Source organism: Cydia splendana, chromosome Z, assembly GCF_910591565.1.
Source record: "Cydia splendana chromosome Z, ilCydSple1.2, whole genome shotgun sequence".
Lineage (NCBI taxonomy): Eukaryota > Metazoa > Arthropoda > Insecta > Lepidoptera > Tortricidae > Cydia > Cydia splendana.
In genome coordinates, this window is record NC_085987.1 from 10155201 (window position 1) to 10171483 (window position 16283).

General features: G+C 39.2%; 1 protein-coding gene across 8 annotated transcripts in view; it reads left to right on the top strand.

Moving 5' to 3' along the window:
- LOC134804188 (bromodomain-containing protein 3-like) overlaps positions 1 to 8901 on the top strand; it is a 43596-nt gene extending 34695 nt beyond the window's left edge. For all 8 annotated transcript variants that reach the window (XM_063777122.1, XM_063777128.1, XM_063777126.1 and 5 more), the window contains 4 exons: positions 1312 to 2391; positions 2637 to 2779; positions 6165 to 6351; positions 6864 to 8901. In XM_063777122.1, the coding sequence (XP_063633192.1) occupies positions 1312 to 2391; positions 2637 to 2779; positions 6165 to 6351; positions 6864 to 6929 (1476 nt within the window). In that variant the 3' untranslated portion in view covers positions 6930 to 8901. The remainder of the gene's footprint in view (positions 1 to 1311; positions 2392 to 2636; positions 2780 to 6164; positions 6352 to 6863) is intronic.
- The last annotated feature ends 7382 nt before the right edge of the window (positions 8902 to 16283 follow it).

Consider the following 16283-nt stretch of genomic DNA (forward strand, 5'->3'; position numbering starts at 1 on the left):
CTGAGCTAAATAACGGCCCACAAACGCTAAATGTAAGAAAAACATCAATGAGTATGCGCCAGCATACAATGCCATAGAGCATGTACAGTATACAACGCCAGCATGCTGCACCAGCATACAATTACTGGGGATCGAACCAGGGACCCTCCCTACTTCAAAGCAAATGTTTGCAAACTTCGCCATGATAGCCCTTAGCTAAGCAGACGAAATTTGACTAGTTATTCACAAGTAAAAACTAAATACCGCCTAAACCAGCGATACATATTTTCTGCATTTTTTTTTTTCATTCATTCCGTATACATACATGTCTCAAAAAGAAAAATCTTATGCTAGTGCATGTCATAAAAAATATTTGTTTAATTTTGAAGTTCAGATGTCAATAGAGTTCAATGTTATAACTGCCATATATTATGATTTCGTATGAACTAGAGTTAAATAAGTAGAAACTTTGGAAACTTCAAATATCTCGAGCGCTGCAAAAGTTTTTATTTAGCGGCCACACCTTTGTTTACATTAATTCCATGAAAATCAGAACCAGACCTAAACTATGCTCCGATGCGGTGCGTTTGCAATGCTAACAACTCCTCTGACGCTGGAGGCTGCATATAGAGTTAGGTACATTCTATACATATGTTGCTATAGCTATCCTCTACAATCACGCTGTACAGTCGCCAACAGATATATCGAAGCGGCGAGGTGGTCAAAAATATCACCCATTCTAACGCCTTGACAATAGAGGCGTGTTCAGATATTTGTGATCTCCTTGGCCGTTCCGATATATCTGATGGCGGGGCAACTGGAGATCGAGGGGCATCAAATTCAAGAACCAACTATTGAGGTGAGACATTGCGGAGATTGTATCATGTTGCCAGATCTGCGCGTCGGCGGATTACTAATAGATTCATATTGAATTGACTATAGCTACTTGGCCAATACTTTGCATTGCACTAATAGTACCTGACCACTTTGCTTGTTCCTACGTCTCCGCTCTGTGTCAGAAGTAGTTGGTATAAACTGGTGGTAGTGACTGTGTTGTAGAACTCTTTATTCTTCCTTAAAATAAAATTCAAAGAGATCTTAAATCGTCTGATCGTAATACCCAATAAGGAATAAATTATGTAACTACATGTTTATTGAGTTTCTTGTGACAGAAACTCTGCAATGAATCTTGGTGTTTGTCAGCAGTAATATCGCAACTATCCTTTTTGTTCTTGGCTTGACAAACACCAAGGTCACTGTTAGATGTCAGTTTCGCTACTTGTTATATAAAATCATAGTATACTTTGTTATAGTCAGCTTGGAAATCCGCAGAAAATCGTTCCACCAGTGCCGACGGCCGGTAGTTGTTTGCCCGGGGCGGCGGCAGGCGCGGGCGCGGGCGACCCCGAGGTCAAGCCCCTCGTGGAAGTGAAGCCTCCCGCGGAGGTGAAGCTGGCCCCCGTCGCGGATGCCAAGGAACCGCCCGTGGCACCCAGCGCGCGCGCCGTCCCGCCCGCCGCCGCGCCGCCCGCCGCCCCTGACTCCTCTCACTCCTCCCACTCGTCACATGCGCCACAGTCGTCGCACACGTCGCACTCATCGCACCCGTCACACGCGGCGCCCGCGCGCGATAATGTCGACCCGAAACCGCCCGTCAAAGCCGAGCCCCGCAACGGACTCGACAAAGCAGACTCCTCGCACTACATTGATCCAATAGAGCGCACCCTCGCCAATCTCGAGCGCACCCTCAAGGCCGAAGTTCCCATGGACGTCAGCGTCAGCGCTTCCGAAACATCCATGCGTCTCGAGAACTTCGCCATGCCCAAACCGCAGATGTTGGGCGATTCGACGCACCAAAATTTAATGGCGCACCTCGGTGGACTTGCCGAAATGCCCCACGTTCCCGACCAGATCAAGTCGGAAATGTATCCACCGCACAACGGATTCATCGATAAGTGCATGCAACAAGAGCGCGAGATGGTCCGGGGCGACGTGAACACGGGCATGGGCGGGATGACGGGGCTGCCGCCGGTGCCGTCCATCTTCGACCCAGCGCCGGCCGCACCGCTGTCGGTGATCGCGCAAGCGCACCACGCGGCGCCCGGCGCGCCACTCGCCGCGCCCGTCAAGATGGACGATGTCAAGCCGCTGCTCACGCCCAAACCCATCGAGGATCTCATCGGGGTCCCGCCCATGATCCCTAATAACATGGATAGAAACAAATATGAAATGGATAAGAAAATGGAGGAATCTAAAAACAACTTTGCTCAAGCTTTTAAGTTAAAACAGGAGCAAAACCTGAAGAATGCGAGTTCGTGGTCTTCCTTGGCCCAAGCTGGAAGCCCGCAGAGCGTTCCTAATGTGAGCTCTAACAACCAAATAAAGCAGAAGCCCGTTATGGATACTTTTCAAGTAAGTGTTGGCTTATGTAGCGTAAGGTCACGTCGGCACTTAGGCGTCTTGTGCGGTAAGCCTAACAGTATCAAACAATCAAGAATCTTAGGATTCCTGTCATAATGCGACTAGTTTTTGAGGTGCCGAACAAGCCAAGTGGTGCCGAACAAGCCGAGTGCTGTCGAGGCCTAAAAATCTTGGAATGTTAATAGTCTGATCTGAGTTAATATAAAAATCCACATAATTGGTTTTTTCATTGATAGGAATTCAAGAAGCAAGCCAGGGAGAAAATTAATCGGCAGAGAGCTCTGATTGAGCAGCAGGAGCTCCGGAGAAAGGAGCAGGCGGAGCGAGAGAGACAGCGCCAGGAAACGGAACGGAGACATCCCGATGACGACAAGATGAGGTAACCTGGCAATATCCAAAACTCACCAGCAGTTTCTATCTTTATTTTTTAATAAACAATAACCCCCTTATTCAGATACGCGCTACAATTCTAACCGGTCACGGATATACCAAATTCTATCTAAAACGTTTTCACAAAATTGACAATGACGCGTGTCCCTGTGACGACGTCACACAACAAACAATTGATCACCTTATTAAAACTTGCCCAAGGTTCCTTTACGCAAGAACGATCCACGATACCATATGCACCAAGTACAACATAGACCCACTGAATATAAACAAACTTACGGAATAAGAAGAAGCCCTCAACTCTTTTTTAAGGTATACTAAATACATCATAGATAATTTAAAATCATTTAATAAATAATACAAACTTAAAGGCAATCGGCCGCCCGTACTCCTAGCGAGGACCGATTGACCCTCACCAAAAAGCATTACAAAAAAAAAAGCCTCATTTAGCTAATAATAGTTTGTCTGTCATTTTGACTTATGTATTTGTAAGAGAGGGATAAAGCATAATTTAACTAAATCAGGCCCGTAAAGTTCTATGAATAAGGGCGTAAGACAATAGTTATTTGTTTTACAAGGGGGCAAAGTTGTTGTTTAACCGTTCCCGCTAATATTGATACCCGAGCATGCGAAAGATTCCAAAGTTAATCTAGAGCGTTGCGAGGGTTTCAAGGCACGAAAGTTAAACAAATTTTACCACCGAGTGAAATAAAAAATTTCACCATACCAATGAGAGGAAAATACTAACCGTAAAATATCAAACAAAATCAATTCCAAATGAACGTTATTAAATATTTATCATTCAAAATCGTAATTTAAAAGTCAATTCTACTAGCCAAAATAAGGAAACAACTCATCATTTGCATCAGATTACTTTGCCTCACATGTGGATAAAATGGATCTTTCTTATCTGTTTTTAAACAATCAAGAGATCTTTTACCAGCTGGTGTGGTGATAAGTCATTTTTAGTGCTCCATACATAACTTTGTTACGGAGCTCCTATCCATCGGTCTTGAAAATGGCTAAATGATTTTTTTAATTTGAGACCATTTCAAGCCACGATAATAATTTAATTTTGGACAAAGTCGTGTAAGATGAATAAAGTCTAAGGAAAAAACGTGCCTCAGAAATCAAGAAAAAGTCATTCTCGGATAGATGGCGCACACACCTTTGGCCTATGCTCGGCTAGATGGCGTGACGACACCGTTTCATATTTAACAATTTTTACACATAGATATCAGTGAATGAACATAGGTCAAAATGATATAAAAATAATAAAATCAAGTATCCATATATATACATTTTTTTGATAATTTTATACGTTTTCATTTTGGGGTTTTAGTCGTGTGTCGATAGATGGCAGTAAATTTACTGTGACTACAAAATTTACTATGACAGGACCCCTCTATACTATCTATTCTCTTTGATTTTGGATAAAGGCTAAAAGATAGATATATATTTAGTTCTTTGCTACCTTAGATGGTAGGATCCTATAGATGTGCTATACGCGTGAGTCCATGAGGGACAGAACATAATAGGGTATTTGACTGTATTTAAAATAATAGTTATTTGTTTTACAAGGGGGCAAAGTTGTTGTTTAACCGCTCGTGCTAATATTGATACCCGAGCAAGCGAAAGATTCCAAAATTGAACCACGAGCGTAGCGAGTGGTTCAAAAAATGGAATCTTGAGCGTTGCGAGGGTTTCAAAGCACGAGGGTTAAACAAAATTTGCCCCCGAGTGAAACACAAAATTTTTCACCACACCAACCCGAAGCAATTTTTAAATGAAAATATCAAACAAAATCAAACCAAATCAAATTCAAATGAATGTTATTAAATATTTATCATCCAAAATCATCATTTAAAAGTCAATTCTACCATTCTACCAGCAAACATAAGAAAACAACTCAAAATTTGCATTTGATTACTTTGCCTCACATGTGAATTACTGATAGCAAAGTGCAACTTTGCTATCCGTTTTTGAAGTGCAAAGTAAGCCTTTCCGAGCTGGTGTGGTGAAAATTATTTTTCACCTCAGCAGCTCGAACAGGGGTACTTTGCTTCTTAAAAACAGTGAGCAAAATGCGATTTTGCTCACTAAGTCATTTTGTCTCACTCAGTGAGCAAAATCGCATTTTGCTCACTGAGTAAGACAAAATTAGTGAGCAAAATCGCACTTTGCTCACTGAGTGAGACAAAATGTCATTCAAGTGACCTTTATAGTCAAATGTCATTTCAACATGCGGGGTCTAATACAAGTTCGATATACTTGGGTTCTATTATCTCTGTCCCTCTAGGTATGTTCTCACTGCTTAGGGTGAAAAATTTTGTGTACTACACGAGATCAAAGTTATTTACATCTCGTGCGCTTTTGAATCCCTTACTACGCTCAAGATTCTAAAATAGATTCACTCGCTACGCTCGTGAATCTATTATAGAATCTTTCGCTTGCACGGGACTCAAAATAAGCACTCGAAGAAATATCAAACTTTGATCTCTTGTTGTACAAATAACTATTACACAATGCATGATATAAAGCACCAGAAGATGAATAGAGAAACGTAGACAGCAGTTATTTTTAGACACAATTTCTATTTTAAACCCCGTATAAAACTATAAAGAGTAGGTAATTTGATTGTGACGTCACATGCTAGTGTTTCATATAAATTCCATTCCAAATTCCTTCCATTAGCTTATAGATGGTCAAGCAAATCTTGTCAGTAGAAAAAGGCGCGAAATTCAAATTTTCTATGAGACGATATACCTTCCCGCCTACATTTTTTAAAATTTGCCGCCTTTTTCTACTGACAAGATCTGCTTGACCAACTTTAGTTCTTTGCTACCTTAGATGGTAGGATCCTGTAGACGTGCTATACGTGTGCGTCCGTGAGGGACAGAACATAATAGGGTATTTGACTGTATTTAAAATAAATTATTTTACACAATGCATGATATAAAGCACCAGAAGATGAATAGAGAAACGTAGACGGCAGTTACTTTTAGACACAATTTCTATTTTAAACCCCGTATAAAACTATAAAGAGTAGGTAATTTGATTGTGACGTCACATGCTAGTGTTTCATATAAATTCCATTCCAAATTCCTTCCATCTCAAAATGCAGCGTTTCGGCAAAAAAGCTCCATAATCAGTAAGACTAAGTAGCAAAATCGTTTTGACAGTTCGAAAAAAGAAACTGATTTGACTAGTAGTCAAATACCCTATACGCAATGCGGCAAAATAATTACTCATACATTTACAACATATCAAAAAGATTTTACTTTTAGATATGGTACAACGTTTTCTTGTTCATTCTATCCATTTAACCTAAGAATGTTATGTCCTAAGTTTAATTAAGTAATAAATGTCTTCAGGGCACTTGGCGGAGTCCGCAAAACAGAGACGGGTGACGTGGCGTCGCCGAGCGTGTCGCCGGTGGCGCGCGCGTCGCCGCCCGCCGCGGCTGCCGGCGGCGCCGCAGCCTCCGCGGGCGATAAGCCCGCCGCCTCCGAGCGCGAGCGCCTCCGCCAGCGCGAACAAGAGAGACGTCGTCGGGAAGCGGTCAGTATACTCATGACATGACTCCTACACCACAGCCTGTCGCAAAACTCGTCATACTGACACAGCCGGTTGTCATTCCTTTAGATATTCAGTTCCTGGGAAGCATTTTTATTTAAGTTTTATAATAAACTAGTTTTAATTACTAGGTAGTTCATTGTACATATATTTAATTTAATTGTTATTGTATACTTATTATAACTAAACTATCTTCTTGTTAAGTACTTACTAAATCGTTTACTCACCATTTGTTGGTTTAGATTTAGAAATTAATTTACATAATGGCAGTTATTTGTGTTATTTCTTCAATATCAGAATATTACTTTATTCTGATAAATAAATAATATTAAAAATTTGGTGGCAGGCTAAAATAATATCACAAACAAGATAACTTTCCTAAAAAGTTCAGTCAATTCATGTTTGGCAGGTTTTTTTCACACTTGATATTTACAAAGGATATGATATATTTTATTTACTTGTATTACCAGAAAATGTAACAATTTTTGTTGTTCCAGATGGCTGGTCAAATTGACATGAACATGCAGAGCGACCTAATGGCTGCATTTGAAGAATCTTTGTAATAATAGTTAGTTGGCCCTAGTTCTACAAAGCAAAATCGTTACGTATACAGTCGACGTCAAAGATATATTTACACATTTGCACCTTGCTCCTTTGTAATAAGGCGAAAAATGAAAACATATATTTGACGTCGACTATACACAACGTTAATGTACTAACCGCTACCGTACGACCCTTAAACGATTCTTCTTGCTGTTGTGGTTGCTGACATTTTGATCGCTATACATAACTTTGTAAATATAATTAATTACGTATAGGGACGCAAAATCAATTGCCAACCCCTGTCAGTCAATTCAATGTTCGATGCTGACAATATTACCCGTACTTGTAAAACGATTTTGATTTATAGAATCGTACCGTCGAGTGCGCCCGTACTGACAATTTTTAATCATAATCAGTGTGTGCGGTGAAATGTGACTCCAAGTGAAATAGTGATTTGTGCGTGGAACCATTGACTAACATGTGTATAAGAGCTGTGAATAGGATACTTATATTAAATTAAACTGTTGTACCATCAATTTAGATTTCGTGTTCGCGAGTTAAGGGCCTCTCTTAGGAGGTTGCATTTTAAAATTATGTGTAATATATAAGTTAATTGTAAGTTCTTAAAATTAACTCTCTTTACATTTATAAGCCAATTGTTACGGGGTTCGGGTTAAGGGTTGAAATGAAAAGCAGTTGTCTTCCTGGAAGTCTGTTTATGAAGATGTGTGATGTGCGCGATACAGATGTATCTCCACCACATTTGCTGAGGCAGTGTGAGGAGCAGCTCGCTATCCGTCCACTCCACTGCGCAGCTCGGACCACTAGTCACTTTCTCTAGTCACTTCCTTTTCATCGTCTGTCCTTCATTCTTAGGACCACAACACCTACCCTACCTAAAGTAATCAATGCTTGCCGCTTACATACCTTATATTATATGATGATTGATGAGATAAATATGTATAGGAATAAAAGGAAATATTTATTTGTATATAATATGTATATAAAACCTGCTGTTGCCGCCCGGTCATAGATTGACGTAATCAAATTAACAGTGGTAATGGGTATTTTTATTTCTTTATTTTAACAAATACTGTGACGATAGAAAATGTGTATCATACATAAATCCTAAATGCCAGAATCGAATTGACGAGTAGCCACGGAACGGACCAAATTAGAGGTATAAGCGGCATAGTTTTAGCGAAGTAATTTAGTGTGATAAAGTGACTAGTAGTGCTAGGCTGGGATAAGACCGTGTTATCCGAGAATGAACCTTGTGGCCTACAGTGTACACAATCTTGAAAAGTCGGGATACCCAAAAACGGTTCTTCATTTCAAACCAGAACCGGAGGTTCGGGACACTTCCATAATTAAAGATTTGTAGTTGATACTAATATAGTAGTATTTCAGTGAAATCAAAGTAATGATGTAAGCAGTCAATGGAACTATGCAATGTGTTATCTTGTACGTGTTTATTTATTGCATGTGTTGACATGTTGGTGTAAGTATTGTGCCGCTAACTGCATGATGTGGTTACCGCTTCAATGAAATACCTAAACTTAAATCAATTTATTGCTTTCAATCAACATGTAATGAATAAAATTAGTTTATTTTGTGTATTTATTAGTAAATTACATTTTCTGTTACATATTCGGTATTCAATAAAATATTTCTTAGTGTTGGTAGATTTTTATCAGTCTGTCATTGTTTGAAATCAGATCAAATGTCATACATTTGATTTGTGAAATATATTTATTTTACATTGAGAATTGCCTTTTTATGTTTGTAGATAGACTCTACATTAGACTTTTTGTACTAAGTAATATCCTAAATAAATATTCTACGTACCTACTCATAAATAAATAAGGTATCAGGAGTAAACATGATAATAAATACCAACCCAAAACGCATTGTATATTGATAAGCAATTTAGTTTGTCGTTTACTCATATCAATTGTAGATATGAACTAAAATATACATTCCATATTGTAACTTGTTGTTTAAATTGTCACCTCCGTGGTGCAGCTCTGATCATCGGCTGGTATGGGAATACCTAGCACGTTGGGGAACACGTGACTGAGGATTCCAATCAATCCTGGTATGATCCTAATGGGCAAACTCTACACCACACGAGTAAAGCTAATACGATGTAATTTCTGTTTCGGGTCTTCAGGTCCAATCTTGCTTTATTTCTTCCTACTCTAGCAACTAGGGCAAGTTATAAATTATTTTTTTAATATATAGGCACATATTCAAATTATACGCAATTCTGTAGCAACTACGCCAAGTGGACGGAAACGGGCACTGGACGGTAAACTGACGCAATGACCCTACACCTAAACCATCCATTGGCCTAGGGTTTTATAAGGTGTTAGTGATAATCGGTTTTTTGCATGAACAGACCATTTCAATTCAACTGGTCGCGCAGGTGCGGCACATATAGGTACTCTGTCAAGCCATTTCCGTCAGTAGAAAAGAGCAGCATATTTTTAAAATGTAAGCGCGAACGGCTATTATCGTCCCATAGAAAACTTGAATTTCGCGCCTTTTTCTACTGAGAAATTTCTTGACCGGCTATATTAAAGCTATAACAGACTACCGCACTGTGACCTTGGTGCGGTGCGGTAGTCTGTTACGGCTATTATACTGAAATACACCCAACCTGTCAGTAGAAAAAGGCACGAAATTAAAATTTTCTACTACAAAAAAAAAGTGAAAGACGTAATAGGCGGCAAATGGAATGGAGATACATGAACCTTTTATTATATCAAGACCGTGCACTGAAGATTTTTGACAAACCATATTGGACCTGTATTTAGCTACTGGTAGCCCCCATTCCCACGAGCGCTTTTACAACGCGCGTTAATAAAGCGTTTGAATGACACAAATGGATACATGTGTATTTATTCACACGCCTTGGTCGTTAAATCGAATTTAGGATGAGCATAGTTTTCTTTGTTCTTATTTACTGACAAATTTGTTTGACCAACTATAGTTATAAACCTGTTTAATACAACGAGATAGGTAACCAGCGAGAGGATAGTCGAACGGAGTGTGCCCTTTTCCATGCCACCCGCAATTTACATTCGACCTTGGAGCGGTTCTAGGAATCAGGCTGACGCAACTAGGAACAAAAAAACCGGGCAAGTGCGAGTCGGACTCGCGCACGAAAGGTTCCGTACCATAATGCAAAAAAAAAAAAAAAAAAAAAAAAAAAAAAAAAACGGTCACCCATCCAAGTACTGACCACTCCCGACGTTGCTTAACTTTGGTCAAAAATCACGTTTGTTGTATGGGAGCCCCATTTAAATCTTTATTTTATTCTGTTTTTAGTATTTGTTGTTATAGCGGCAACAGAAATACATCATCTGTGAAAATTTCAACTGTCTAGCTATCACGGTTCGTGAGATACAGCCTGGTGACAGACGGACGGACGGACGGACGGACGGACGGACGGACAGCGAAGTCTTAGTAATAGGGTCCCGTTTTACCCTTTGGGTACGGAACCCTAAAAAGGTTTTGTATGGACTATAGTGACCTAGCTATAGCCAAAAAAACAAAATAAAACGTCAGTGCTATTTATCTGTCATGTCAACTGTCAGCCACATTGCTTTGTTGCTTGTCATGGCGGTTCGTAGGTTGTACCACAGAATAATTAATAGTACTACCGTACAGAAAGGAAACTTCCTACAAAAACGAAGTTTGACAGCGGTTCAGGGTCGAATCATGATGGCCCTTTCTAATATATGGCACTATCCCTTTCGGCTATTTAGGGTTGTCAAAAATCAAGTGAATATCTTATCTGTGGTCGTGCACGCAAAAGGAAGTCAAGTGGTGCCAACCCTAATAATTGCTCGGAGCAATGCTGGGCTGTAACCGCGAAAATCGAAGTTCGCAAATTGCGGGCATTTTTCTCTGTCACTCTTAGAGATGGGTCGCGGGTATTTACCCAATTTACCCACCCAGGTAAATACCCGGTAAATACCCATCTACCCGGTATTTACCCGTATCTACCCAAATGGACGGGTAGATTCATTTCTTGTTGCACATGTCGATTTGTGTTAAAGTGGAGATATAAACCGAGTTAATGGCTGTAATTATTGTGTGTCATTTAAAATGAAATCGTTAAGTTGCAGTTGCAGTTGTAACTAATTAAGTTTTAGTACAGTTTTGATAAATATTAAAAAAAGGCTATCATAAGAGTATTTTTTTTTAGACTTGAGTAAATTATCGTACTTATATGTTGTTAATACACATTCCAACTTCGGTCAGCGGGGGGTGTGGTTGGGGGGAGGGGGGCAAAAGTGAACTTTTTCATACTTCTTGGAATTTGTCATTAATATCGAAAAGTATTGTATGTACAAACTAAAGTAGACATAATTTTCTACAAAAAAGGTTATATACATTTTTGTCCTAAAACTAACTGTGTTTGACTTATAAGCTTCACAAATTGGGATATTGCACAATTTTTTTTTATTATCATTCATAAGTATTCTTTATTTTCATCTTTCTAATGTATATTAAAAGCATTTTAAAACATTTCCGGAAGCCAGGGAATGATTTTACACAATTTTCATAATTGGACTGATATGTTAAAATCGAACTTCACCTCATAGCAACCTTTTCGTAATTAGTTTGAACATACATTTTATGTAACATTATAAAAAAATACTTAAATTAATCTTATTTATACTCACATACCATTAAACACATCAAATTTAGAAGAAAAACGAAAATACCCGCGTATTTACCCGCGGGTAGGTAAATATCGGGTATTTACCGGGTAAATACCCGCTCTCGGGTATTTACCCGGGTAGTTACCCATCTCTAGTCACTCTTATTACGCCTTCATTGGAGTAAAAGAGAAAGATCCCCGCAATTTGCGAATATCGGTTTTCGCGGTAGCCCCTCTGAGCCGAGCGGAGCCGAGTTTGACCGAAGTCAGGAGTTTCGCACCCCTGGTTGTACTAACGTATTTCTTGCAATTTCTTTTTTAAAAGCCTTCGTTATTTTCCAAAACAGTCAAACGTGATAAGAACATACAGTGAGTCTATAGATTTTGTTTAAATGCCACCGAAAACTAAGTTGTTTTAGTGCGAAATATGTGGAAATTGATACACTCGCGAAAATCGCAAAAAAGGAATTTTATGGCGAAATTTCCATTAGATGAAGACCGGTAAGTCTATCCGGTAGTCGGGTAGTCGATACTTTTAGCCTTATTTTGGTGTAGCAGGCTATAAACACATCGAAAATTAGATATTTCATATCCACTTTCATTGTGAACTAGAGATGTACTACAAGTATCGATACAAAGTATCGATATCGACTGCAGCCTAATTTTTAGGGTTCCGTACCCAAAGGGTAAAACGGGACCCTATAACTAAGACTTCGTTGTCCGTCCGTCCGTCCGTCCGTCTGTCACCAGGCTGTATCTCACGAACCGTGATAGCTAGACAGTTGAAATTTTCACAGATGATGTATTTCTGTTGCCGCTATAACAACAAATACTAAAAACAGAATAAAATAAAGAAGAAATGGGGCTCCCATACAACAAACGTGATTTTTGACCAAAGTTAAGCAACGTCGGGAGTGGTCAGTATTTGGATGGGTGACCGTTTTTTTTTTGCTTTTTTTTTGTTTTTTTTTTTTTTTTTGCATTATGGTACGGAACCCTTCGTGCGCGAGTCCGACTCGCACTTGCCCGGTTTTTTTATTAATGTAAATAGTAAATAAAATAAAATGAGTGAATTTCCTGTTAACTTGCATACAACATGACTATAATTATTTCTCCGAATATTTTTAGTGGAAAATTATCTATCCTCTGTGTATTAATGGAATGGACATTATATTGTATATTTTTGGAATCTAGTAACAGGGGATATTACTGCAATATTCTGCCGCCAGAGTGCAGCACTACCGACTCTAGAAAATTCATAGACTAAGGCACCGTACCCATGGCAGCTTTTTCAACGCGCGTTAAAAAAGCGGTTGAATCTGTCCACACTCTAAATTTGATTTAAAGACCAAGGCTTAAAGTCGAAAATCCAACAACGCTTGATAAAAAGCGCCACCGCTGTCGTGTGAATAAATACACATGTATCCATTTGTGTCAGTCAAGCGCTTTTTTAACGCGCGTTGAAAAAGCTCCCGTGCGAATGTGGGCTAACTTATACATACTCTGCCTTAACACATTCACTGCCCCCAACGCACATGTGCGTTCACCGTCATACAAGTTTGTTCCTAGGCCACGCCCCCTGGCAGTGAATGCGTTATACTGTTTTTTGACAACTTTTCACAGACTATAAATTATGACATTGATGCATCAAGGCGGTTTGTTAACAAGGGCCTACCGGTAAACGCGAAAATCGAAATTTAGTTATCTGCCTCTTTATCGCTCGAATATGCAAGAGTGATAGAGAGGTTAGATAACGAAATTTCGATTTTCTTGTTTCCCGGTAGACCCCCAGATTGTGACAGATAGTGGTAGTGGCGCTACCTACGCAGAGTTTTGCGTAATAGGTATTCCCTATTATTTAAGATTTTAACCTAAAATATAAGAAAATGTATGTGTGTCTGTTTTAATTATTAAATGTTTTCAGATGCAGGCAGTGGGTCAAATAAGTTGTAAAGGAAGACTTAATTTTATTATTCAAGAATATAATATATAAAAAAAAAAAAACATTTAATCAGGTGAACACACATTTTCCTCTGTTACCTGCGGACCGTCGAACCGTCGGTCGGGATGTATTTTAAATTAATTATATTAAATTATTAAAAAAAATCATTTTCCATATTTTTATTTTAACAAATAAAAGTCGTGTTCACATTTAAGTCCAACCATGTATTAGTCCCACAATGACCTTGGTGCGGTGCGATAGTGTGTTAGCTACTAAAGGTAGGATCGTATAGAAGTGATATACGCGTGCCTCCGTGAGGGACAAAACATACGCAAATGCGACACTGTGATTGGTCGAATTTATTTGTTGCCCACCATTATCCATACTAAAACTAGTGGCTCTGTGAGCTGTAGACCTCGCGAGCAGAGCTTGAAATAACATGGTGCTAAGAGCTTTAAATACACCGTGTTTTTTTTGATTTCCGTTAATTTCAAGGGTGCATTCCTGAGCTTAAATCAAGTAACTTTCTCAAAGACACCGATGTTCTAATTAAGTCCATTTCGGAGATAATCCATAATTTATTTTTTTACTATAAGGCCTCTACAAGCGTGTACACTTGCCTTAGGGCCGGCTTACATATTGATTAGTGTTTAGAATGAGTTCATACATTTGCTACTAAACTTAAGTACAATCTCGGTCGATTGATGTACGAAATGACATTGATATGTCACAGATTTCAATTGTTTGGTTGAGTTAAATGTAATGCCCGTGTTACAACAACGCTATATGCTACATTTAATTACTTTTTAAACAAAAAAAAAACAAAAAAGAAAACAAAAAAAAAATTTTTTTTTGAAAATTAACTATGCCATTTAGTTCTTTTAAACGTACTTAACTATACCCCGAAGTTAACGGAATTCAATAAAAACACGGTGTATAGTAAATTAAAGAAAAACAATACGAAATTTATGTGTAAAAAAATACAAAAAGTTATAATATCCCAGCATACAATTACTGGGGATCGAACCCAGACCCTCTGCGCAAACAGAAAAAGCGAACGTTTACAAACTGAGCCAAATAGTTCTTAGGTGGGTTGACGAAATTTAGCTACTCCTTCTCAAATTAAAATTAGTTAAAATTAAATATCTAAATACCGCCTAAACCAGCGATAATTTTTTTCTGCATTTTTTGCTATTAACTCTGTAAACATGTTTCAAAAAGAAAAAAGTCTTATGATATCGATACGACTATTTGTTTAGGCGCCAGGTATCACGACTCCGCCATTTTTAAAAATTTCCAAAAACCGGATTGACAAAAAAATTTTATTTAGTCATAAAATTCGGTCACAAAATTTCACGAGAATCGGTTAAGAATTGCGACCTGTAGAGGAGAACATCCGGACATACGAAAGCAAAATGCCCGAGTCAAAACGTAGACCTTCGCTTCGCTTCGGTCAAAAATGGTGGGGAACAAAAAATATGTGAGACTGTGATAATAGCGCTTTCTCAAAGAATAATAGCGCTTTCTCTGCTACTCCTACTGAAAGATACGTAAAGGCCCCAGTACACAGTGGTGAAGGATGGGCCATGCCACGGCCTGGCCATTGTGTACAGGGGGCTATGGTATGCAATGGCGGACGACTGCCGTCAGTTGTGGTGAGCAATCGGGGAGTTGTCGGTTTTTTGGCACACTTCAAAGGAATCGTGGCGTACCGTGGCCTGTGGTGTTCACACAGTCGCCATTGTTTGTTTAGTTTCTTGAATTTTTGACCGCTTGATTAAATGTTAATAGCCCAAAATGTCATTATTGTGGAGCAATGAAGAGACTTATCAGTTTATTATAGATTTATATCAATTAGAGCCTGCAATTTTTTTTTTTATTTTTTTTTTTTGATGCATCATTGTGTGAACACCTACGTGATATAGGCCTACTGTTGTGCATTGCGAAGCATGGCTTCTCATGGACCATCCTTGACCACTGTGTACTGGAGCCTTAAGACTATCCCGTTCTGTCAGTTATGCCCACCACTTATGCCCAATCAATCCAGTTTAATACTAGATTCATGGATGCAGCTTACACACTAGGGAAATTGGTGCGGAGCGCACCAGTATTATTATTCCACTGTCATAGTTTGAAAATGACAGCTGTAAAACGGTGCGATGCAGCTTACACACTAGGGAAATTGGTGCGGAGCGCACCAGTATTATTATTACTTGTCAGTTGGTGCGACGTGCATGCCCATCGCACCACTATAGCCAACACACTACCGCACCGCACCAAGGTCATTGTGGGACGCACCCATAAGTAAAGCCCACTGACTTAATATTAAGCCCCCCATTCACACTCCTACCTTGTAGTCCGCCTCGTAGTCCGCCTCGTTGGGTAGGATTGTGTATGGGGGTTGCGGACTACAAGCCGTCCTACCGTTTAGCCGTTTGTAGGACGGCTCGTAGTCCGCAATCCCCATACACAATCCTACCCAACGAGGCGGACTACAAGGTAGGAGTGTGAATGGGGGGCTTTAGAAATAGACACACAGAGCGGAACAAACATGTCAACAAAATGTGGGTCAGAATGACATTAGCGGCAAATTTGCATTGATGATGAAAACGCTTACGTAAATTTTGAGTCAAGATAAATGTTTTGTACGGAAAAGAACTTACTGTCGTAAGCATTAAGTGTCAAATTTGTAAACATTAGTACCAACACTGTTAAAACTTTAAGTCCGATGGCACTAAACGTAACGTCACCATTGTA